The 24,295-nt window shown below is 26.8% G+C and overlaps 1 protein-coding gene across 1 annotated transcript; it reads right to left on the reverse strand.

The window, feature by feature from the left end:
- Positions 1-6,700: 6,700 nt before the first annotated feature.
- LOC129975686 (geranylgeranyl transferase type-2 subunit beta-like) lies at positions 6,701-18,159 on the reverse strand. The gene is made up of 10 exons (XM_056088813.1): positions 17,950-18,159; positions 17,077-17,184; positions 14,567-14,764; positions 13,555-13,660; positions 12,171-12,223; positions 11,124-11,234; positions 10,391-10,502; positions 8,940-9,028; positions 8,263-8,337; positions 6,701-6,882 (listed from the first exon to the last, which is right to left on the reverse strand). Exons 1-10 carry the CDS (start codon positions 17,950-17,952, stop codon positions 6,739-6,741), a joined length of 999 nt encoding a protein of 332 aa, XP_055944788.1. The 5' UTR covers positions 17,953-18,159; the 3' UTR covers positions 6,701-6,738.
- Between the last annotated feature and the right edge of the window lie 6,136 nt (positions 18,160-24,295).

A 24,295-nucleotide genomic window follows, 5' to 3' on the forward strand; every position in this document is an offset into this window, starting at 1 on the left:
AATCTAATTACCTGTTTTGTTCAACAAAGATAATTAATTTATAGAATACACTTTTCAATTCTTTATTTCTGTTTTATACTATTTAATAATATTCTTAAAGCAAAAATATATCAGCAAGCAAGTTTTCAATATTTGGCTTTTTTTTTTTGCTTTACAAGAACAGCTTAATGCCATTTTTAGAAGAACATCACAAGAACAGATAACTTCTTTTTGATTAAAATCAAAACATCAAATTAATTAAAAATCTAATTAATTGAATGAAATATGAAAAGATTAAATTGTGCCTTGTAATGGGAACAAAAATCCGTATGTACTTTTAGAACTCTAGTAAATCAAGAAATGAGTGAAAAATTTGTAAAGAAAATCGAAAAAAATTCTATCTTTAATAAAAAAAAAAAAGTGAATATGACACTTGTATGTAAGGTTAGATAAAAGCGTGTAAAAAAAATACTGTCTTTAGTGAAATATTTTGCAATTCAAGGATGTTATTCTTTTATAGCATCTATTGGTCTTAACAGTCAATAGTCATTAATCTAATCAATTTAATTAAAACTTCCCGAAAAAAAAATGTTCTTTTTTTTCTCTCTTCTAAATTTTAAGTATCTGACATGATATATTTCTTTTTTCAAAATCATTATCTTCTGTTCATATATAACTTCAAGCCGCTAAAAATCAACGTTGTATTAATTAATAATAAAAAGCTTCCGTTTCATTAAATAAAACTAAATATATAAAATGTATACATATTTCGAAAAAAGAAAACTAATTATAAAGTTTTCTCTTCTTTCAATTGATGGTACAGCGAAATTCAGGTAATTTGAAGCTGGAGAAATCACAATAAAAATTAAATTTATCAAAAAATCAAATTAAAATAGTTAGGTTTAAGGATAAATACGGAAAAAAAGGAAGCTTCAATTTTCAATCTAGAAATTAACTAACACTTTAATATTTAACAATAATAATACTAATTAATATGCAAGCAATTTTTGAATCTTAATTAATAAACAGCAAATAATTTTAATAAATAAAGTGTTAATATCAATAATTAAAAATTGAAACACTATTAAGCAATCTTAATACAATCTTCTACTTAATATGATCCAAATCTCCGCCAAAAACACTTGATTGAATATGACCAAATTTTACATATTTATTATTTATGATAAAATAAATATTATCCACTTTCAAAGTGCAAAAGCTCAAGTAAATATTCAGTTAATTAGAAATTGTCCATTTTTTTTTTTTTCTTTTTTCCGCAGTTACCGGAGTAAATTATTGCATAAGAAATACTTTTATACCATCTTAAAATTTAAAATTTTACTTTTGTTTCGACACTAATTTGATTCCCAAAATATTTTTCCTTAAATTTTTATTAATTTTTCAAAGTGTGTAAAATAATTGAAAAGATATAGAAGATATTGAAGAGAGCAAACTTTTAAATACCCCATTGCAAGACAATAATGACACTTTGAACTATTCGATCTTTATTTTTTTATTATTTTATTTTATATTAAAAAAATATTTATACAACTTTTATTCATCAGTTTTGTTAATAAACAAATTGTGAAATATTTCATAAATATTTTTTAATGCTGAAGAATAAGAATACAAACGAAGAACTGCTAACAAAAAAATTAGCGGAAATTAGGAAGAACATTAAAAGGAAAATTTAAAAGCAGAAAATTAGCAATTTACATCAGGAACTATAGATACGGGGGAAATTATCTGTTGACGGTTTTTAAAAATCGTCTGCTTTAATGGATATTTTCATTTTTATCAAAAATCTTTCAGACGATTAAAAAAAAAATCATATAATAGCTTTCACGTTAAGAATTAGATAAATATGAAATTTATTGCCGAGCAACACTGAATACGCCAACTTTTTTCAACTCGCATCTGCTGCTTTTTAACGAGCATATTGCTTGATTTAAAGATATCAAATTTGGAACAAATATGCTTTGAGGATAGTGTGAAAAAATGAACGCATAACATTAAAATTTTGATAAAATCTTATTGCATAAAATGACTTTTATATCACTTAAAAATTTCTCTTTTCTTTTTTTGTAATAGTACCTGTTTAATTTCGCCATAGTGTTTCCGTAGTTTTAGTAATTTTTAAAAATATTTATTTATGCATGATTTACAGCAATATTTATTTGTTCAATGAAATTCAAATTAAGATTTTAGTTATACAGTACACTCCCGATTATCCGCGGAATTGGGTGGCACGGCCGCCGCGGATAACAAAAATCGCGGATAATCCGAAAAAAGCTAAAAAGGGGTATAGCAAAAGAGAAAACAGTCATTCCAACTTTGAAAAATCGTTTTATGTACATTAAAACGTAAAATAAACAGCAGGAAATGTTTAACTAACGGTTAATATTTTAGTATATCACTCAAAACTAACCTAAAATGCATTTTGTTAATGAAAACAGGAAAGTGCTTTGTACTTACGAGAGGCGTCAAGGATACACAGAAAAATGAATACATATGTACTGTTTTAAGAACTGCAATGTATTATGTAATTACAAAAGCATAACTGTAAAACTACACCTTTTTGAAGAAATCAGTCATTTGTGTTTGCTTCTTGCTTTGGAAGCATTTTCTCTTTGCTTGGAAGCAAAAACAAACACTTAGTGCGGCAGACACGGATAATCCGCTCCGCGGATAATCCGCCCGCGGATAATCGGGAGTCTACTGTATTTCCGTTTTTTTTTAAAGGAAATCTTTGCTTTCTGAATTCATTTCAATAAATATTTTGTAAAATCTAATCAAAGATCACTAAGATATTAAATACGTTAGGAAATATATCTTGCATAACAAGATTATAAACGCCATTCTAGCTAACATGCTACTGAACTTCCTCTAGTAAATTGAGTCCCACCAATTTAATGCTAGATTGAAAGGGCATACTAAAGTAAGAGATTATAGTTCTGCAAATGTCTGATTATATATAAACAGTTGCAATTTTTTTTTAACATTTTCATATATTTTTTTCACGTTAACTTGAATGCATTAAGAAAGTTTATACACAAACAGAGACGTTACTAAATAAAGTTAAAGTTACTAAAATAACATTTCTTAAGTTTCTATAAAGATTTACAGTTATTCTACTAAAGGAATCATGAATATAAGCTATGAAATAACACATTAAATTGAAATTCACAACCATATTCCAGACGAACAAGCTGATTTCCAAAGATGGCAAATTACTTTCTTTTATGTGAAAGCATGCAAAGAAAAAAAGCATTATAATTGTGAAATAATTTGAACTCGTGATTTTGTTGGAAAACAAAATTTAAAGCTTTTTTGACATTAAGTCTGTCTATCCGTCTATGAACACAATAACTCACAAAACGCGTTGATCTAGACGAACAAAATTTGTTATATGGACTTCAGAGCATTTGTATAAATTTCTATCAACCTTTCAACGAAATCTGTAGATATGAAGTCTGACTATTTGAGTACAAGTTAACTACAAAATGTAAAGGACTAAATAGATAAAATTTAGTATAAAGGTTTAGAAAGTAAAAATAAATTTCATTAAATTTTAAAACAAATCTGTCAAAGGATTGACAGCTTGTCGGTCTCTACTTCCACATGCAGGTAAGAGCAGTAATTTATAAATGCAATGAATTAAATCAATGAAATTCGATATGTGACAAGAACAATAGTTTCGTTCCAAATATGGGTTTCAATAGATCATTAAAAAGGCGTCCAATATCCATATTCGCGTGATAGATAGTAAAAATGTTAGATTCAGTGCTAAAGATAAATATTTCGTAATTATTGTTTGCTAATGCCCTGCAAGACACTTTCAGCCTTATCTTTTGCCGACAATTTTAAACGGAAGAGGAGAAAAGGATGAAAACTTCATTAGAGAGTAAGCGAGAAAGTAACGAGAAGATCATTCTCGTTGGTTCTTCAAAATTTGCAAATAAATTAGAATCTAGTCGAATTGTATTTGAGATGGAAAACCAGCGGAAATTGACTCTTCGAAACTTTCTTGTATCCTTATCCCCTCTTCCTGCATAAAATTATGGATCTTCAGTGAGACTACGAATTTTCGGATGGCGCTGGTGAACAATAATTTCGAAATATAGATATTTGGCGCAAATCCAGCATTTTTTAAAAAATTTATTGTACGAATATGTACTTAGAACTCTTTTTTTCACTGACGAATTGAAATCAAAATTTGATACTTAACAGCAGTTGCAATCATAAGATACCATATCGAATTGTCATTGCATTTAAGCAGCGTTCACAGGAAGCCAACTACTGCGCGCAGTAGAAGACCACGCCTATCTCAGGAAGAAAGTTCACGTGGCAGGGATGGAGCAATCGTAAATAGTTACCTCGGTGAGATAATTATTTCGCATTGTCTTATTGGAGTGCGTGATATTCTTGAGGTAGGCGTGCTCTTTTATTGCGCGCAATAGTTGGCCTCGTATGAAGGCTGTTTTATTGAGTTTACGATAAAGTAGACTGACAAGCGGTCAAACCAGATTTGGTCTAAAATTTCAAAAGAGTCTAGATTTTAAATGCTAAAATCCGATATCAAATATTATTTTTCTAGCTCATTCAGTTTTGTAGATATTGAATTCACTTGTACTCGAACAGCCAGACTTCCAACAGATGGATTGTGATCAAAATTTGATAGAAATCGATAAATGTAACCTAAAGTCCATAAATCTAATTTTATCCGTCTAGCTGAAGACGTTTTTGAATTAATGTATTCACAGACGGAGAGATAGGCATAACGCCAAAAATGTTTGAGTCCAAAGAGGACTAAAACGTGAAGATTTGTCAAAATTTCGAATTCGAATTTTTTTGACGATTGCATTACTTTCTCTATACTTCTTATATTAGAATGTAAACATATATAAAAATATTTTTCCTCATTTAATTTATTGAGTAGGTCATCCAAGTTCTGCCACTACATTTTCATCTGGCTATCGGATCGGATTAAGGGAGAGGAGCAATGGTGGATTTAAGAATTTTGTGACCTTAGGTAGTGCACAGTATGAGGTTCTTTTGTTAATAAATTGGTCAATTTAATACATTTTACTGTAGGTAAATTTTTTTTAATTTTGTTCACGTTATGAAAATGTATTTGTTTTTGTGTATCTATTATAACTCTAGAATGCCTGGCATTCACGTTAGTAAACAATAGTATGCGGCAAACGTTCGGTATTCATAAATATTCTAATAACTAAGTGAACTTAATGAAATTCGAAAAACCTTGGCCTATTATACACAATAAAATATTAATATTATACTCATATCTTATCATTCGCAGTATTTGTAATTTTTAAAAACTTTTTTTTTTTTGACAAATAGAAAAATTAAGTTTTCTAGTTGACCTGTTTGCTGTCCCAGGCAGCTGCTTAATCTGTCTATTTGGGAATTCTCCCTTATAATAGACGGAAGTTGAAACATCGGTTTAACTAGGGTATTAATCTGGGAGGAAAAGTTAATATAGAAATGTTGCAGAATTTAAAAATACTTGTAAAATGAGTTGTCGAATACTAAAAGAGCTTAGTTCAACAGAATTAAGTTCTTTTTTAAAGTAAATTTTGATTATTATTATTATATATATATATTTACTTGAGCTAAGTTTATGCAATTCCATTTAAGTATATACAATATAGGACGGTATACCGGTAAAAAAATTTAGATCGATACATTATTTTTTAATATTCAAAATTATTGGGAAAAAAAAGAAAAGAGGACAACAGAAAAATGCTTGCATATTAAAAATTACAGTAAAATAATAATTGGAATAATTTTTAATTACAATAATTTACGATATCAAATTGTTTTCATATGGTTGTCATCGAGAAAGATAAAAAAAAAAAAAAGTGACAGCAATAGGATATGAAGATAAAATTTTGTCTCGCATAATATGTTTGAATGCAATCAGACATATTATGTATCATAATGAAGAGATCTAAATCGGGGCCTACGGCGGTGGCCACATTAACTATATACTGAAATTACCATTATATAATTGGATGTATGAAGATATAGGTGGAAAAAAATTTTTTTTTATCAGCATAATGAAAAGAGCAGTATAAGGCTTCTAAAATAGTAGTATGAGCAATATGTCTATCAAAATTCAAAATATTTTAATTGAATAAACTATTAAGGTAAAGTCACTAAAAATATTCAACAAAATTTTTTAGCAACCATAAATTTGGTCACTAAAAAAATCCTGGTATATATATATATAGTATGCATGTGTAGGTGTTTGAAATATATATTGTATATTGATAATACATTGACAAATATGATTATTTCCATTGCGAAAATGACGGGAAAAAAAAAAAGAACAAGAACATTCTTCTTCTTCCTTCCTTTTTTTTCATTTTTGACTTGCTCCTCTTTAGAAGTGTACAGAGGTTATCCATTAAAATAAGTAAATTTTTTATGAGGTTCCTCAACTATTTTATAATACACTAAATTTTATTAAGTTTGAAGCCAATTTTAGAATTGTAGACTTGTAAATTGAAGTAGTGCCTTTATGTGGACCCCTAGTAAATTCTGATTTCCATCAGTATTCAAAACTATGGTGCTATTAAAATAGTAATTAAAACTGAATAAAAAATACAAAAAAAAAAAAAAAAACTAGCTATAAGAATATGTCTAACATTTAAAAAGATTCCAGAAAAATAAGTCACACAATACTTGGAAAAAAAAATGAATATATAGAATTATTTATTCATACATCTTTATATATTACATTTTCAATCGTTGCACTTTAAGGCCAATTCTTTTTATCACATCCTCACACATACAGAAAACTGGATTCACTTCTTTAATCCTTTCGTCCCCGAGGAGGGAGAGGCCAGCCAAACCAAACACAGTATGGAATGGATCCACCTAAATGGCAAAATGAATTAAAATGTTAGCAAATAAAATTAAAAAAAAATAGTTTAGATCCTTGCAAATATTAGATACACAGTAATTTAAAAATATATTGATATTTGTTTTAATTAATGTATACGCAATTTTGAATTTTCAAATAGATTTGTGTACTGCAGTTAAATCAGCATTAACATTGCTCCAAGACGTTTAACACTGGTATCAATATATATATAAGATGAATTGGCCTTTTGTTTTATAAAATGCAACAATAAAAAAAATAAATATTGTAGCTGCATTTCCCCCTAGTCCCATTCTTAATTTCCCACTAAATGCTTTTAATATTCAAAAAGAACAAATATATGCATAACAAAATATTTGTTAAAATAAGTTTTTAAAAACATTGAAGCAATCAAAATTTAACTGATAAAACATTTTACATGATTAAAAAGCAAATTCATCATACCAACTGTTAAGAAGATTTTTTATATGATTAAATCTTTACTGATAATAAAGATGAATTTGTTCCTGGCCATTGAATCTAGAGTTATGAGATTTGGCATTCACAAATTTTGGAAGGTGATAATGAGCAGCGTGGAGATTTTTATTCTCAACATTTCACTTAATTAAAATTTTTGCCAAATTCTTCATATCTTCTCAAAATATTACAGTACAAATAAGTTTTTTCTTTTTTAAAATTATTTTTCTAATGACATCCATTTAATCAGAATGTAAATCTTTTCTTAATTTTGACATCTAAAAATACTTTGATATATATCCTTTATAATATTTCTTGTAACTGCAATGAACAAAAGATTTCAATATTTTTGTTTATATTTTATTACATAATTTTCTTTCATTGTGAAAATCTTAGGAATGAACATTCTGTTTATATCTTTAATAACACTGTAATAAATTTTTACTCAATTATATTACTTTATTAAATATTTATGTCATCTATCAATAGCATATTCTAAAGTATTACATAATACACTGATAGGATGAGAGATTATATCTGTTATTTTTAATTTGTTGTTTTTTTAATTGCAATAGAGCTAATTTGCTGGCAAATGTGCTTAATGCAAGTAAAATGTGACAGAATGCAGTGTGGCCATGAAGTCTCCCCCTCACGATAAAAAAATTATTATATCATTGAATATAATACTATATCATTGAATATAATACTTTAAAATGTTTATATAGAATAGTCATGTTAATTTCTTTTAGTTCACAAATAGCACAAACTAATGTGAAAATAGTGATTTTACATTCAATTGTTATCAAAATCATATAAAAGAAAGTAAAAGTTCAATGTGCTCTTTAGTTACATGAATTCAAATTAGAAAAAAAAGTTGATAATTGTCAGCAACATAAAAAGAATATTATATATAAATTTACCATATCACCAGGTCGATCAGCAAATCCTCCAGTTTCCTCATCCTGTGCAGCTAAAATAAAGCGGACTAGCTTATCCTAGAGCAAAAGGTTAAATTAGCAAAAGTTGACCAAAAACATTTAATATACAGCACTTAAAATGAAAAACATTAAAACTGAAGCTTTTCATTGGAAGACAATAAAGTTTAGTTTAAATAAATATAACACTTTTCTACAGTTTGTAAAATCTGGTATGTTAATGAATCCATTGTATGTTATTATTTATATATATATATATATATATATATATATATATATATATATATATTTAATATATATATTACAATGATAAAAACCTCCACAGTATTCCACAAAACATTTTTATGAAAATTTAGAATAGTAACTGTTCTTAAAAATAATTCAAAATAATGCATAATATCATTTTGTATTTATTAACATTAAATGGCATGCTATAATTTGGAAAGACTATGCGTCTTTAAATTTGACAGAATAAATATATATATATGTATTTTAATAATTACTGCTATTTTTAGCTATTCTATATTAACACACATATACAAAAAAAAAAAAAAAAAAAGAGGGGAGGGAAAAAGTAATGACTAGGTCTAAAGGAAAATTTTCTTATATATATGTTTTGTAGCTTTTATCACTTTTTTTTTCATGTAAAATAAAGAATTCACCTTATCAACCCAGTGAATTCTTCCAATAATTTTTAAGGAGGCCAGCACCCACCATGAATAGCATACATCAGGAAGTTTTTCTGGCCTGCCTGAAAAAGTAAGACACTAAAAATTAGGCCATATTCTCAAGGAATTTTATAGTTATAAAAAGAAGAAAATTATTTCCTCAAATATATCTTTATTAAAAGCAAATTATATTAAAAGAACTTTAAATAATGCTTTATCAAGTATATTTCATATCATATAGTATTTTAATTTAATTTAATAACCAATGAACTAAATCATAAAATAATCTGGTTAATATTAAACAGTTAAGGCACTGATTTAAATTAACAATATAATTAAGATGATTTAATTTGCACATAATATATTATGAAATTATAGCACATGAAGATATGTTTAATTTAAGTCAAAATAGAAATGAAATATAATCAATTTGAACAAAAAATTACAAAAACAATAACAGGGGAAACACAATATAATTTATTCAATATCTTAAAAAAATAATAAAAATCGAACAAAACTTGCATGAAGGTTGAATTATGCTTTCATTCACGGCACAAATAAGCATCTTAACACTCTAAGAAAGGTCTTAAATGCCCACAGTAGTAGATTTATGCACTTTCCAGCTCTAGGCAGTGAACAACACAATGTGGCTTTTTTTTTTTTTTTAAATAAGGTGATAAATTTTATTTCACAATTCAAACTTAACATCACATTAATGATTCAATTTTGATAAATTCTTTATTTTAATAATTTTGTAATAATGTATGCAATTTCAGTTGATGTTATTACACATGATTGTATGGAAACTATGTCTGTCCAACCAATTATTTAAGCAGAAGCTTGGTATTTATAAATATTGTATCAAATAAGTAAAGCTAATGAGGCAGATAAAATTAAGATAAATTATAGTTGACAAAATATTTTAATATAATTCCAATTATAATCAAGCGTTACACATTTTCATAGAAATGCAGATTTCAGCATTTTTGAAATTGAATTTTGTTATTCTAGTGATTGATTATTTTTCTTTTCGTGTAATAATTCTACAACATTTTTAATATTTACCTCATTGTTCAATTACTCATACATTTTTTTGCTTCTTAGTGTTTATTTTCAGCATAATATGTTATTTTATGAAGTTCAGTTCTTTTTACTGCCATGTTAAAGTTGTGTCATGCCTGTATAATTCATAAAATTTTGTTTTACAAATTTATATGGCAACTGGCTAATAACATTTTTCTGATCAACATGTCTGATTGGAGATTGGAAAATATGCCAATAATTCCCCCATCAATGGAATTAACTAAGGGATGAAACAGATACCTAAGATTTGAAAATCAACAAATAAATATTTTCTTTTTCTCATAAACTAATTTTATATATATATATATATATATAATTTTTTCTATTATAAAATGAAAAAGTGACATCAATCTGAAAATTACCATTTAAACCACCTGACGGAAGTTGCCTTTCACAAAGCCACCATCCTAAAAGGTCTGCTTTAACATGATGTAATTGATGTGTAATAGATAATATACCCAAACAGCAATAAATCTAAAGAAAAGATCTATAATTCTTTACATGCATATTCATAACATATTTGAAATGTTTTTGTATTAAATTAAAGTTAAAAAAATCAATAAAATCCTAAAAATTTATTTAAACACAAAATTTATATTTAAAAATCATTTAAAATTTTAATGCTTAAAGCCCTTTTAAATTTTAATCAAGGTATTATTAGACAGATTTTTTTTTCCTAATTATGACATCATTTGTGATGATTTTTTTTTTGCTAATTCCAAATATATAAATAGGAAAGGGAAAAAAAATAATAAAATAATATGAAGCATTATACATCGATAGTTATATTTTTAGGGGAAATTTAATGAGATATTGTAAATCAAAATAGCTTTCTGAAATTTTTTTTTGTATACAAATACTTGTAGAATCAAACAGGAACACTCATTGTTAATTATTTTAAAGAGATTTAAAATTTATGTGAAATAATTCCATTTGGTGTTGAAAAACGCATTAAAAAATCTTTGATTTAAATGAATTCTTTATTAAATTACCCAATGAAGATATTTTTGACATTAACATCCTCAGACCTTACTAATGAATAAAATTAGGCAAAACTGAAAACAAATATTAAAGTGAAAAAAAAAAAAAAAATACCTGGCCGGCATGTGTCTCTGACCCAGGTCGACGTCCAAAACCACCATCAAAATTCATAGAGGCAAGAACATATTCTACAGCTTTATCTACATTTATTTCATTTAAACGATTCTAAAAAGAAAACAATATTGATCAAAAAAACAAAAATTACTACAGTATTTTGGCAAATAAATAATAATAATCATTGGACATTAAATATAGATATTATGAAAGATATTAATAATCTATAAATCATTAAAATGGGATATTATATATTTTTTTTTTTTTTTTTGTCATTTAAAGATCTCAAAATTTAAACACCTATATTATAGATTTGAGAAAATGATTGTAGTCTGAATATTATTTCATAACAAGCATTTGGAAATATTCAGCTACTGGAATTTAATAATATCTTATACAAATTAAGAATTAGATTTTGGAAGATGAACATAACTAAAAAATTTTCAAATGTTGTAAAATTAACAAAGGTTAAAAAATGAATAAAATGGAAAAATTTAAAAATTTTTTTACAAAAAAAAGTTTTCACGCAATTACTCAGTATAATTCCAGAGAACATCACAATAAGTTTAGTTTTATTTCAGTTAACATCCCATTTTGAAGCTGTATCAGGGTTATTTGGGATATGACATGTTAAGAATATTAAGATTTATCATTTTGTTGAAATACATTTATCTCTTTATTTTATTGAAAACCTGCATAAATCTTTTTTTTTCCATTTTATTCTATATATATGTTTTTGAATAATAAAAATTAAAATTAAAAGTTAAAAGGATAGATATTTCTATCTTCATTTCAAATATTCTTTTAAACCTTCTGTGTAAAATTTGTACCATCAACATTATGTACTATATTATTAGTGATAAATGTACAAGGGATTGAGAAATAGTGTACAAATTCATAATTATTTTATGAAATCCCAATAAATTCTTATTAGAATTAATATATTATTATATAATATTAAATTATCTTTTACTTTTTTTTAAATTTTATGTAGACATAAAATTTAAATAAATAAAACTTTATAATAAAAACTTTAATGCTACTTACAAGTAGAGCAAGACAAGCAACACAACAGAAAGTAAATCTCGTATCAACCTCACCTAAAGCAAATAATATATTATTAGGCATTTATAATATTATAAAATTTTTGATGGATTACAATTGACGTATAAAATCTTTAATAAATTCTATTCCGAAACATTTAACTATTAGTTAGAATTATGATCGTACTATAATAAAATGAAAGATTTAATTTGATTAAATTTCTTGCCCAGAATTAGAAAAAAACCTTTTAAAAACAAGCATATGATTAAATAGAATAGAAGAATGAAACTATCTGAAACTATAATTTCACATAAATTTGATCTAAATGGGACATAAAAATTTAATATTTTTCACCCTGGCATCTTCTTCAATTCATAGATACTAGTGTTATAATTGATCTTTTCTTCTCGGCATTTCCAATAATTAAGCCTGCATCCGGGCTAAGGGGTAGTGAGTCTTCCCCGTGATATGGGCATCCTGGTTCGGGCATGATCATTCTTTACCATGTGTTCTATCTGTGAGGTGCGTGAAAGAGCCCCCTCCCCCCGCACGCTGTAAAAAGGGATTGTGGAAGCGAATGTATGAGTATCATCTTCATATAAGCTAGAAGTCAGACTACTGCCCTTGTGTGTTCAAGGGCCTTTATCCTCAGAAGCTATGCACAAACTCGGCTTAATTGCTGATTTTGTCAGCAGGCTATCTTTGATAAGTGCATAAGTAACAACAACAAAAAGCATTAAAGAAACACTTTTCAAGAAATAAATTATTGTAAATTTTTAATTATTAAAAGTAATATTTTCATTTGATATTCCACTTAAATTTGAATACTTTCTAAAAAAATCAACATTAAAAAAATACACCATAGGAAGGAAATATCACTTTATTTTAAAATACATTACTTCAATTTTAATAAAAATTTTCAGAAAAAATAATCAAAACAAAGAAGTTTTCATCAAATTATCTGTAATAAAGAGGCAGTAACTGACAATATCTTGATTTAAGAGAAACGCCACACAATTCTTACAGCTCTCTGAATTAACAGTTTTACAAAATTAGGATTCCAAATATAAAATTGATGTATTTTTAATTAGCAGTATATTTAACAATAAACAGGATTTTTTTGTATCATTTTAAAATAAAAATAGCGGCATTTTGCTAATTTAAAACAATACAGAAAGTTAAGGTTTATAATTATATATCAAAACAAAAATATATATGATTATATGATTTTGAATAAATTACAATTTATAAAATAAAAACCCCTTGTAATTTATTAGTGTAATTCTAAAAAATGAGGGTTTTTTTTTTCTTTTTTTTTACCATAATGGATTTTAAAAAATTAAAATTTATGAAATAAAAGCAATAACAACAAGATTTACATGCTAACCCCATTTATCACCAACAAAGCTTCCATCTTCTTTTTGAAGACCTTTTATGAAGTCAACTGTTTTTTCAACATCAATAACATTGAGTGAATCATACATAGTTAAAATCTATAGAAAAGATAATTCAAACAGCATAAATGAATAGCATAATACATATACACTGCACAAAATAACAGTAACAACACTAAATAAAAGCAATAATATTTTTTTAAATTCAAAACTTAACAATATGCTTGTCAAATTAAATAAGTTAAATTAAAATTTTTCATTTCAATTTTTAAAAATACATTCTTATTAATTCACTAAAATTAGATTTTTTTAATCTTATGCTCTCTAAGTTTTCAGACTTAAATTTGAAATTCATTATTAAGCATTTCATTTTGAAACACAATTTATATAACAAGCAAGATGATAAAATAAAAATAAAAACTTTTATTTAAATATAACATTTAGATATATAACAAAGATATGTCAAAATACCACTATTAAAATATATAAAAAAAGTTTTCGGTTTGTTTATGATAATAAACACAGCAAACAGTTATACTGAAGTAACATGAGAAAAACTTTATATAATTTGGAAAAATTATTTCAAAGGATTTGCAAAATCTAGTTTTTAAATTATGAGAATTTTAAATTATTTAAAAATTTTCAATAGATAATATATTTAACACATGTAAAATCAAATAAGTTGAAATCAAATATAACATTCTTTAAAAAATATCCTTAATTACAACAACATTTTAAAAAGAAAAGCCTTTCTTTCTTTTCAGAGTCAACTAACAATAAAATGTAATAAAATATAAAAACTTTCACTTAAGATAAATAAATATGAAGGATTAATAAATTTTTCTTCAGCATTTTTATATTAAAATAAAATATTCAATTTAAAAATTAAAAAAGGCATTATATACACATTTTATTTCATTCAAATGACATAACTATTAACCAAGAAGTTATTAATTATTTATATTTAAAGAAGAGGAAAGGGGACTTGGGAAAAAAATATATTACCTGTATAGCACTTAAGGTGTAAAGAATATGAGGATCATGACCAATACTGGAACTGAAGCCACCACACTTGTGTTGACAGCTTTTTATGAAATCAATTATAGATTCCTTATCTAATTTATCCATATGGCCCATCAAATCTAATGCAGTAAGGCCCCAATATATTCCACTCAGCCTTAAATATTCAGTAATGCAGTATTCCTAAAAATATAAACAAAATCTACATTTTATATCTATACTAGCCGCCTTTGGCGACCAGCCAGTTCGCCAATCTTAATATTCGTTAAAATTTTAATAATCAAATATTTTATGCAATTCCTACTTTAATAGCTTTTTCAGCAAAATATTTTAAAACCTCAAATTTTGATAATCATATAATTTACTCATAATATTATAAAGGCCTTCAGTCATAACGTAATATGTGTCGCTCAAATTTTCTGTTAGCTCCAGTAGAATTTATACTTTAAATTAAAGTGGAAAGTATGAATCTGCAATTAATATAATAATATTTTTTACTGAAACAAAGTATTTTTTTGTAATACGATTACTAAAAACAGAGTCACTGAGCGTTTAAACTTTATGGACACTAAAGAATATATTTCTAAATGTATGTAATATTTCAAGAATTTGTCAACAAAATTTTCTCAGATTCATCATTAACAGATCGATTATTTAACAATGTTTAATTTTAAATGCATCAAACACTAAGAAAATAAAATAATCTGTCGAAAATAGGTTTAAAAAAACTATTTAAAAACGATGTACTTAAAATTATAAGCATATACAAAAAATATATAACTAACATAAATACAATTTAATTACAAAAGCAGGCGACTAACCTAAAAAAAATTTAAATCAAGAATCATCCATTGATAATATTGTCAACAATCAGAACACAATGCGCATGCGTGAATTTTCAACGCCATTTGGGGTAACGATATGCAGATTAGAAATTTTTAATTTCTTTTATTCTGTGTTATTTTAATTCAAAAGTACTTCAGAATGAATCTCAAAGATCGATTAATTAACATTGTTTAATTTTAAATGCATCAAACATTAAGAAAATAAACAGAATAGTTTGAAAAAATCAGACGAAAAATCTTAAGCCTAGCCTCATTACTGTTGGGAAAAGAAAAAAAAACTGAACCCTTACTCATTTGGTGGGGAAAATGAAAAGATTCTTTTGGTGGTAAAGTTAGTTTTTAATTAATAATTAAAATTCTAACTAAAAATTCAAAAAAAGGGACCCCAGGTGCACATTTCCGACCTCCAAGGTATACACGTACCAAATTTGGTAGCTGTAGGTCAAACGGTCTGGTCTGTAGAGCGCCAACACACACACTCACATTGAGCTTTATATAAGTATAGATAAAGAGGGTGATAAATAAAGATATATAAAAGCAAACATACAAAATGATAGCCAGCTATTAAAGATTGTATTTATAATATAAATAGGATGTTGGAAATTAACTAATAAAGAAAATGAAAAAATTTGAAGGAACTGGAATTAAAACCATGTAAGTTACAGCTAGTTAAAATATACTAACAAAGTTGAACATTCAAAAGAATAGGTTCAGGTAAGTTTGAATATTTATTAGATAAAGTTTAGAATTTTTTGAAGCAATGACTTTGAACATATATGATTTCTGAATATTTGTAACTATGCAGAGTTATTTTTGAATTCACTAGTCAATAAGTTTCTTTCTTTTTTTTTATGGTGTAAATACAGTCTTTCAAATTAAGGGTATTCTTTTGTAATTATGTACATGTGTTGCATACTAAATAAGTTAGGAGGAAATTCACGATTAACTTAAGCAATCAAATTTCATGAGCCTCAATGAAGGAATCTCTTAATAATAGGCAGAGAAATCCAGGTCAAACAAATTTAATATTGACACTTAACAATAACAACAACTCTCCATTCAATGAAAATTAATAATAACCAAAAAAAAAAAAAAAAACTGCTAAATACGATACTACTTATACACATATGAAAATATACTACTATAACACATATGAAAATTTTATAGCTTTATAAAATAATTTAATTTAAATATAATTGTGGATATTTAAAAAGTTAAAGTGTATTGTCAAGATAGATATTTCAAAACCTTAAACCTAAAAATTGAACTTTAGAAATTTTTCTAAATATTTGTCAAACATATATATTTCATCTTAAATTTTTGCAACTGTCAAGAAATTCAAACAAATTTTAAATAACGTAAAGTATAAATGTAATATTATTCAGAAAGAGGGGTTTTCAGATTTTTTTTTCAATAACATCAAATCATAATATTTTTTCTAAAATAAAAGCAAAAAAAAAAAAAAAACCAAAAAAAAAAACCAAAAAAAAAAAAAAAAAAAACAGCTCTAACTTTAATAAATATGTTATTTTCTTTCTAATAACAATTTCTATTAACAATTCACATTTTTTTTCATTCCAATAAAAGACTTAATTTACTCTTATAGTTTCTCTCATTACAGCCATAGAATTAAAAAGGCAGAATACTAACATAATCATCTTTCTTTTTCCCATATGCAGCAATAAAGGCACTGTGCTTATCTAAAAACAACTTAGTGGGATGCTTATCAGTAATTTCCACATCTTTTATAAGAGTAGCCTGAAAATAATTGAGAAAAAATTAATGAAGACAACATAGATAAAGAAAAACAAAATTTTATATAGTTCAAGAGAAAAATAGCAATTTAATATTACAGGAATAAATAAAACTTATACAAAATACTGATCACATATTCCAGCACACGAAAAAAACAAGTAAGATAATCAGGAGAGATCAAAACAAAAGCACAATTATCGCAAAACTTTATAAAGCATATGTATACATAAACTGTTCCTCCAAAAATTAATAGTTTCTTTATGTTCATAAACAGATATCTTTAGATAGTTTAATGTTCTTGAATATAAAAATTAAAAATAAACACCAAGCACATAAAAAAAGAAAAATCTTTATAAAATTAAAATTTCCTCTTTCATAATAATAAATGATATGAAGGCATTAAAATCTTGTAAAATTAGTTAAGACTATAAAAAGAGAAAGCGAGAGGGAGGTAAAGTTCCGGTGTATTGAAATTTCATTTAAAAAATGTTATTTTAAACTACACAATGTTTAATTTAATATTTGTTATTCATAAACATCCATGTATATTCTTTGTGATTCAATGATATATATAAAAGGTGTAAAATTCTTTATCTCACATTTTTGAATTAGCATCTAAAAATTTTTATTCTTTCATTACAAAGCAAATATAGGAAAAAAGCCTATATTTACGCAATATCTTATTTGGTTACAATTTTTTATGCTGTGTTATTTATTGCAAACAATTATAAATAACAATATACAAAAATCCCAAACAAAAACACTTACCATGATGTAGTAAATTTACGGCCAGCCGTAAAGAAAGGAATAAGATGAAATTTTACAAAGAAGTTTGAGAAAATATGCACTATCAATATTAAATAAGGAAATTCTGGAATGGATAAGTATTAAAAGTAAACGAATTTGCAATAAGAGAAAATTTCAATCTAACAAAACTACCACAGCTGATATTATTCATTTTAATCAACAAAGGACTTCAATTCAGTTCATTTGAAGTTTAAAGAAAAAGCAACAACGAACCCAGAAAAATTTCGAATGCTAAGGCAAAACAAAATATGAGATTTTTCTTTTTTTTGTAAAAATATTTAAAATAATGACATTATTTACGATTTTCTATAGAAACTTTTCCAGAATTTGAATTGTGTCAAATTATTCGCACATCAACCGAAATGAAATGGAGATAAGAGAATTTGCTGTATGCCAAGTTAATCTACTTCGTTTTCCCGCGAAAATTTGAATATAGCTTCTTGCGAGAATTTTTCTCGATGACACTTCACACGTTTTCAAGAACATATTTTGGTCTTTCATTCAATCTCAAATAAAGAGATTCAGTCCCGAAAGCAATTTCTTTTATAAATAAAAAAAAAATTATAAATTCTCAAAAGAACATCTCGCACGTCTGAAATTTCTCACTCGTAAAAAGTTTGGTTATAAAAAATCCCGCTTTACCACCAGAACAGGGAGATGTTAAATATTTAAAAACTGTGTTGAATTAAAATCCAGGATTACTGCAGTTCTGAACTATATATTAACGAAGAAAGATATTAAATCTTTCAAACTGTTCTATATTAGATATGGATATTGTTTTTAATTTAATTAATGAATGTTTTTGTATGCTTTGATATTAAATAAACTTTCACTATTTAACGATTTCTTTATATAAAAGTTAATTTTTTGCATAGCGTAGAAAAATTCTTATATATATATATATATATATATATATATATATATATATATATATATATATATATATATATATATATATATATATATATATATATATATATATATATATTTATATATATATATATGCCTATATACAAGGGTCAATGGTTCATTTCTCAGAAGATGTAGCACCTCTAAGGTGATGATCAGTGATGAAGACATTGGAAGCGATAAAAGTTTCATTAACAGATACTTCGACAGAAGAGATGCTGTTTATGAAGAAACGCTCCGGTACTAATATCTTTTCTTTGATTTTATAAATATCTCTTTTAGAGATAAAGACGAATGTTTGTGTGTATGTTGACACTTCTCGGGATAAATCGTCTGATCTACAAGTACCAAATTCAGAACATATAAACCGTGGAGTGTGAGAATGCGCCTCTCGGTGCAATTTGTTCGAAATTTTGATTAATTGAAAATTAAATTGGATATTGACGCTTTTCCTTAATAACTTCCTAAAATATTATCGCACAAATGTGAATTTCGCTTTGTTTCAAAATTTTAAAAATGTCTTTTAAATTATACCAATTTAATAGTCATGAAAACTTTTCCAAGTTCCAATGTTCAAGTTTTTCTTTTTAATCCAGCATATGATCATTGTATGCTTTATAATATAGCAAAAAAAAAAAAAAAAAAAAAAAACCAGTATTGGTGTATTAACAGCACTATCATTGGTGAATAATAGTTACGAAAGATCTGTCTTAAGCAGGAATTTGGCGTCTTCATTGGATATGGGTTGCGATTTTTGGAAATTAATCACTCGCATGCAGGTAATAAACAAATACCGGAGAATCTAATATGTATTTTGAAAGTGTTTTCCAAATAAATTGAAACCAAAATTTGACTGGTTCTACAGCTGTAGTCACAAAATCGCATACCAAATTTCTTTTATTTAAGTCATTGTGATTTTGTATTATCGCATTTGCTTGAGTGAGAAAGCTTAGATGGCCAATAATTTGGCAGATTTGGTTCAAAATTTGCTATGGATCTTATGTATTAAACTTACTTTCACCGGGAGGCACCTCAGAAATGAGGATAAGAAGTTTACAGAGTGGTGGTTGGTTCTCGCCACCTGGCTGAGTATAGAAACAGTGGGGGTCTGCTATCTCCTATAGGAAGGACTGTACCGTTATCGGTGATGCCCTTTAGAACTCAGCCTAAGTTCCTGCCAATGTTGTCGCTGTTGCCAGGTCATTCAGACTTAATCCTAATGCTTTTAGTTAAGCGGCGCGGAGTTGCCAGTGTAGTTATGTACCAAACTTTATTTGTCTAGCTACTTGAGTTTTGTAGATGTTGAGTCACTTGCACTGTGGCAGCCGTACAGACGGACTTCTTCTAAATGTATTTCATTCAAAATTCGGCTGAAATATACCAATTTGGTTTAAAGGTCATATACCAAATTTCATCTTTCTAGTTCAAAGCATTTTTGAAGTGTCTTGTCCTCGGACAGGCATAATTACATAAATGTATTTTTCTTTTTTGAGTTATGACATTCACAGATAGAACCAGATGCGGCGGTAGCAGGGGGGCAATTGCCCCCTGTCGGCAGCCTCTTGCCCCCCACCCCCGTCGGCGAGAGATTGCGAGTTTTATTGGCAAAAGTTGAGACCTTAAGTTCGCAGATTTTCAGGCATCTGATTCAAAAATCGTTCATTCAGCTTATAATTTGCACTACTTTTGGAAATACAACCGATAAGATAACAAGTGAATAAGATATCGACAAGATTATAGGCGCATTTTACGGACAATTATTGGTCGGTCGACTATGAACTCCATGAGGTGATTGTGATGCAAGCCTGCAGACTTTCAAATATTTGATTAAAATGTCGTTCAACGAGCTTATAATTTGTCCGACAAAGTGAAAAAGATATCTGCATTCCGCTGACAATTTTGGGTCGGCCGACTATGAAGTGAATGCAATGAATGTTGAGCACAATATCCACAGATTTTCAGACACCTGATTGAAATGTCGTTCTTTAAACTTTTAATTTGCACTACTTTTGGCAATATAACCGACAAGGCGACAATATATCACATTTTACCAAACATTTTTAATCGGTCAACTAAGAATTCAATGCAAGGGATGTCGGCGGTGTTAATTCCACAAATTTTCAGTCATCTGATTTAAATGTCGTTCATTCAATTTATAATATGTACTATATTTAGTATATTTTTTTATCAATAAACTGGCAAGTGAATGAGTTATCGCTTTTTTTCTACTAAATTTTATCTTTCGGCTAATATGTTATCATAGGTTATGGAGAAAAAAATTGTTCTCATAGAGTAGTCCGATTACCTGCCAGTGGAATTATAAGGGAAATTGAAGTTTTTATTTTACACATGAATACGGCGATAGAGTTCGTTTTCTTGATTCATCGTTCAAATTCAAGTTCTAAAATAAATCGTCATCTTTTTCATCTAATTGTTACTTCCTCGGTAACGAACTAGTGATTTTTTTTTTTTTATCTATTTCACTATGAGAATTGCCTGACAAAAATCTAGTTAATGGTTAAATTAAATTTAATAAAGCACTCTTTTCTTTCGACTCTCTTGTGTATATGCATGTTAAGAAGAGTTACTTAACTGCAGCCAAATTATGTGAATTCAATATAAATTCCTGGAATAAGTAAATTCTTAAGTGTAAATTAAGTTAATTTAACAGTAAAATATCTGTTTAATGCAGTCTAATTTATCAGGCTGCAATTATTACACTAAAGAAATAAAACCAATCGCAATTGACAACAAAAATAAATATATGTGGTATGATAGCTTTTTAGCTACACTAAAAAATTTTATTCAATTGTGCATTAAATTTGTTAAATAAATTACTACCTAAATTTTTCAGATTTTCCATTCAGTATTATAACTATGTAATTGGGGAGCGTATCTTTTAATTTTTTTCCAAATTTTTTGTCTTTGTGGCAAAGACTATATAATTACAGGTTCTTCTAAATTTTTAATAGAATTTGGATAAGGATGTCTTGATAAAAAGATGATTAAAATAGTCATTCATAGAATATTTATATATAACATATTAACCCCTTGATACGAATTTACTTAACTTCTTAATTAAATGGCACATCGTTTTGGGGACAATTATTACTATTTCAATCCCTAGAATAATATAAAGGTATTTGAGATAATGTTGAATTTTCAAGTGATTTGTGCATTTTAAATTACTTAATACTTTCATTTAATTGCTGATTTAAAATTACAAATTTAGTCATTCTATGCGCGAGTCAGACTTGTCACTGAATATGAAGGGATTAAGAAAAATCAACACATATAACTGAGGGGATAAAACTAACTTTTTGTGAGGCTTATGGGCTCACTTGCAAAACTTCGGGGGGGGGGGAGTACTTAACCATTAGAACGCATGACTAAAAATGGGAGCGTTCTATTCAAGATATAATTGTTTCCTAATAAAATGCATTGGTTTGTTAAGCCTAAGCATACACTGAAGAATAAATAGATGAAGAATCTAATGTTTAAGTAGTCCATTTTTCACAAGAACCTTTTTCATTTCCTATATAAAATATTTCGTTCATATATTTGCAAAACATTTTCTCCAACCTTCATATGAAACAACATCATTGTATCTTTTAAGCATTCTAAATTGTTCATGTCCGAATTAGAGAAAATTTTTGTTGAGCACACGCACTAATTCGAAATACATCGTACGGATTCTAAATGTATATGAATTCCTGCTCGTTGTTCCATTCCTTATTTAAAAATTATTTTAAATAGGGGACTACGTTAAAAAAAAAAAAATCAAATTTTTGCGAAAACATCGAATATTTTTTTATTATTATTCTGGATTTTTAAAAAAGTTTCTTTTACAAAACTTTTTGAATTTAATTTCAATAATCATTTCATATTGCTTCTGATATAAAATGATAACAGCATGCATTAGTTCATTAATCGTGGCACGTCATTCTGGTACATTTGTATTTCTATTTATATACAAAATTTAGAATGAAATAAATTAGATCTCAGAGAAATTAAATCCTAAGAGTCTCATAAAAAATAGAATCAAATATTGACAATCTTTTGATGATCAGGGGAAAAAAAAATTGAGAACATTTTTTGCAAATATCTTTATAAATTTTTAGAGTGAAAGCAAAGGACAGCATCTGAGTAAAAAAAATTATAATAATTAATTTAAAATAATACGTAATTTTTTGTTAATTAAATGCAAAATTAATAAAATCAATGTAATTAATTAATGTAGAATTAAATATTATGTTATTTTGAAGCCAAATAAGAGAAATTGCGCTTCCCCCCCTATCGGAGTTGCCTTGCCCCTCGTCGGCAAATCTCTGCCGCCGCCTCTGGATAGAACAACAGACACAGACAATTCCAAAATGTATTTTTCAGTTTTAGGGATCGTCTGAAAGGTACTGATTCGCCAAAATCTCAAGTTCGTATTTTTTCGAATGCATTCTCTTTGTATACGAGAAAGTGAAATAAATAAATAAATAAAAAATTCTGGAATTTACATTAAGAATTTAAATTTCGTTCAGGAAAATGATATCCTATCAGATAATTGAGATCTGTAAAACTTGGAGTAATAGTTGTTTTTAATTTAGAAATTAAAATAGATTCAGAACTTAAAGAATTCAGAGTGAATACTGTTATCGTCGATTAAAGATGGATGTATAATAAAAGAAAATACGGAGGACGTTACAGTTATTAAGGCTGTATTTTGTGCAACCGCTCTCAACGGGTTACAACATTCGAATGTACAAGATCACAATTGTTATAGGTGGCGCTCTTGCATGCCATGACGTAACAAATACCTGAAACAATGTCAACAATTTCGGGTAGAGGGAGCTAGCTGTAAGTGATGTCTATTAACAAAGCTCCGAGCAGCGGAACAGATTTTACCAAAGGAAAATGCTCTAGCTTTCTGATATTTTAAATCGAATATATTTATAAATCTAATAAATTTAAATTTCCGTGTCCTTAAAATTAAGTTAATTTTTTTAATATTATTCTTTTCGACTCAAACTCCATTTTAATTTGGTGGTTTGTGCTGTTTATTGGCGCAAGAGCCATATTTGGCTATGCTGCGCCAAAACTCCATTTTAAAGTATGCAGTTGAATAGGCTCCTGAATTTAACACTCTTATCAAAGTCTAATTTCTGTAAGGTAAACTGTTTAATGTGGCTTTACAGCATCATTAAAAAATCACGCAGCTAAAATAAATGTCTGATCAACTAAAATTCACACATGATAGACTGTCAAAATAATTTCTTTTTACAAAGCTGAACATGTTTTTCTCAATTGGAAGCTTGAATAATTTGGATAAATTAAAAAAACCCGAATTCAATCAAAATATTAGGTACATTTTATTTATTTGAAAAAATAAAATTAGAATATTAATGGA

This window comes from Argiope bruennichi, chromosome 7 (assembly GCF_947563725.1).
Source record: "Argiope bruennichi chromosome 7, qqArgBrue1.1, whole genome shotgun sequence".
NCBI classification, from domain to species: Eukaryota; Metazoa; Arthropoda; class Arachnida; order Araneae; family Araneidae; genus Argiope; species Argiope bruennichi.

Coding starts and splice junctions, on each gene's coding strand:
- LOC129975686 (XM_056088813.1), bottom strand. Junction 11,235..12,170: donor TTGCTTGTCTTGCTCTACTT/GTAAGTAGCATT, acceptor TTTTCTTTTTAG/AATCGTTTAAATGAAATAAA. Junction 10,503..11,123: donor CAGAGACACATGCCGGCCAG/GTATTTTTTTTT, acceptor TCTTTTCTTTAG/ATTTATTGCTGTTTGGGTAT.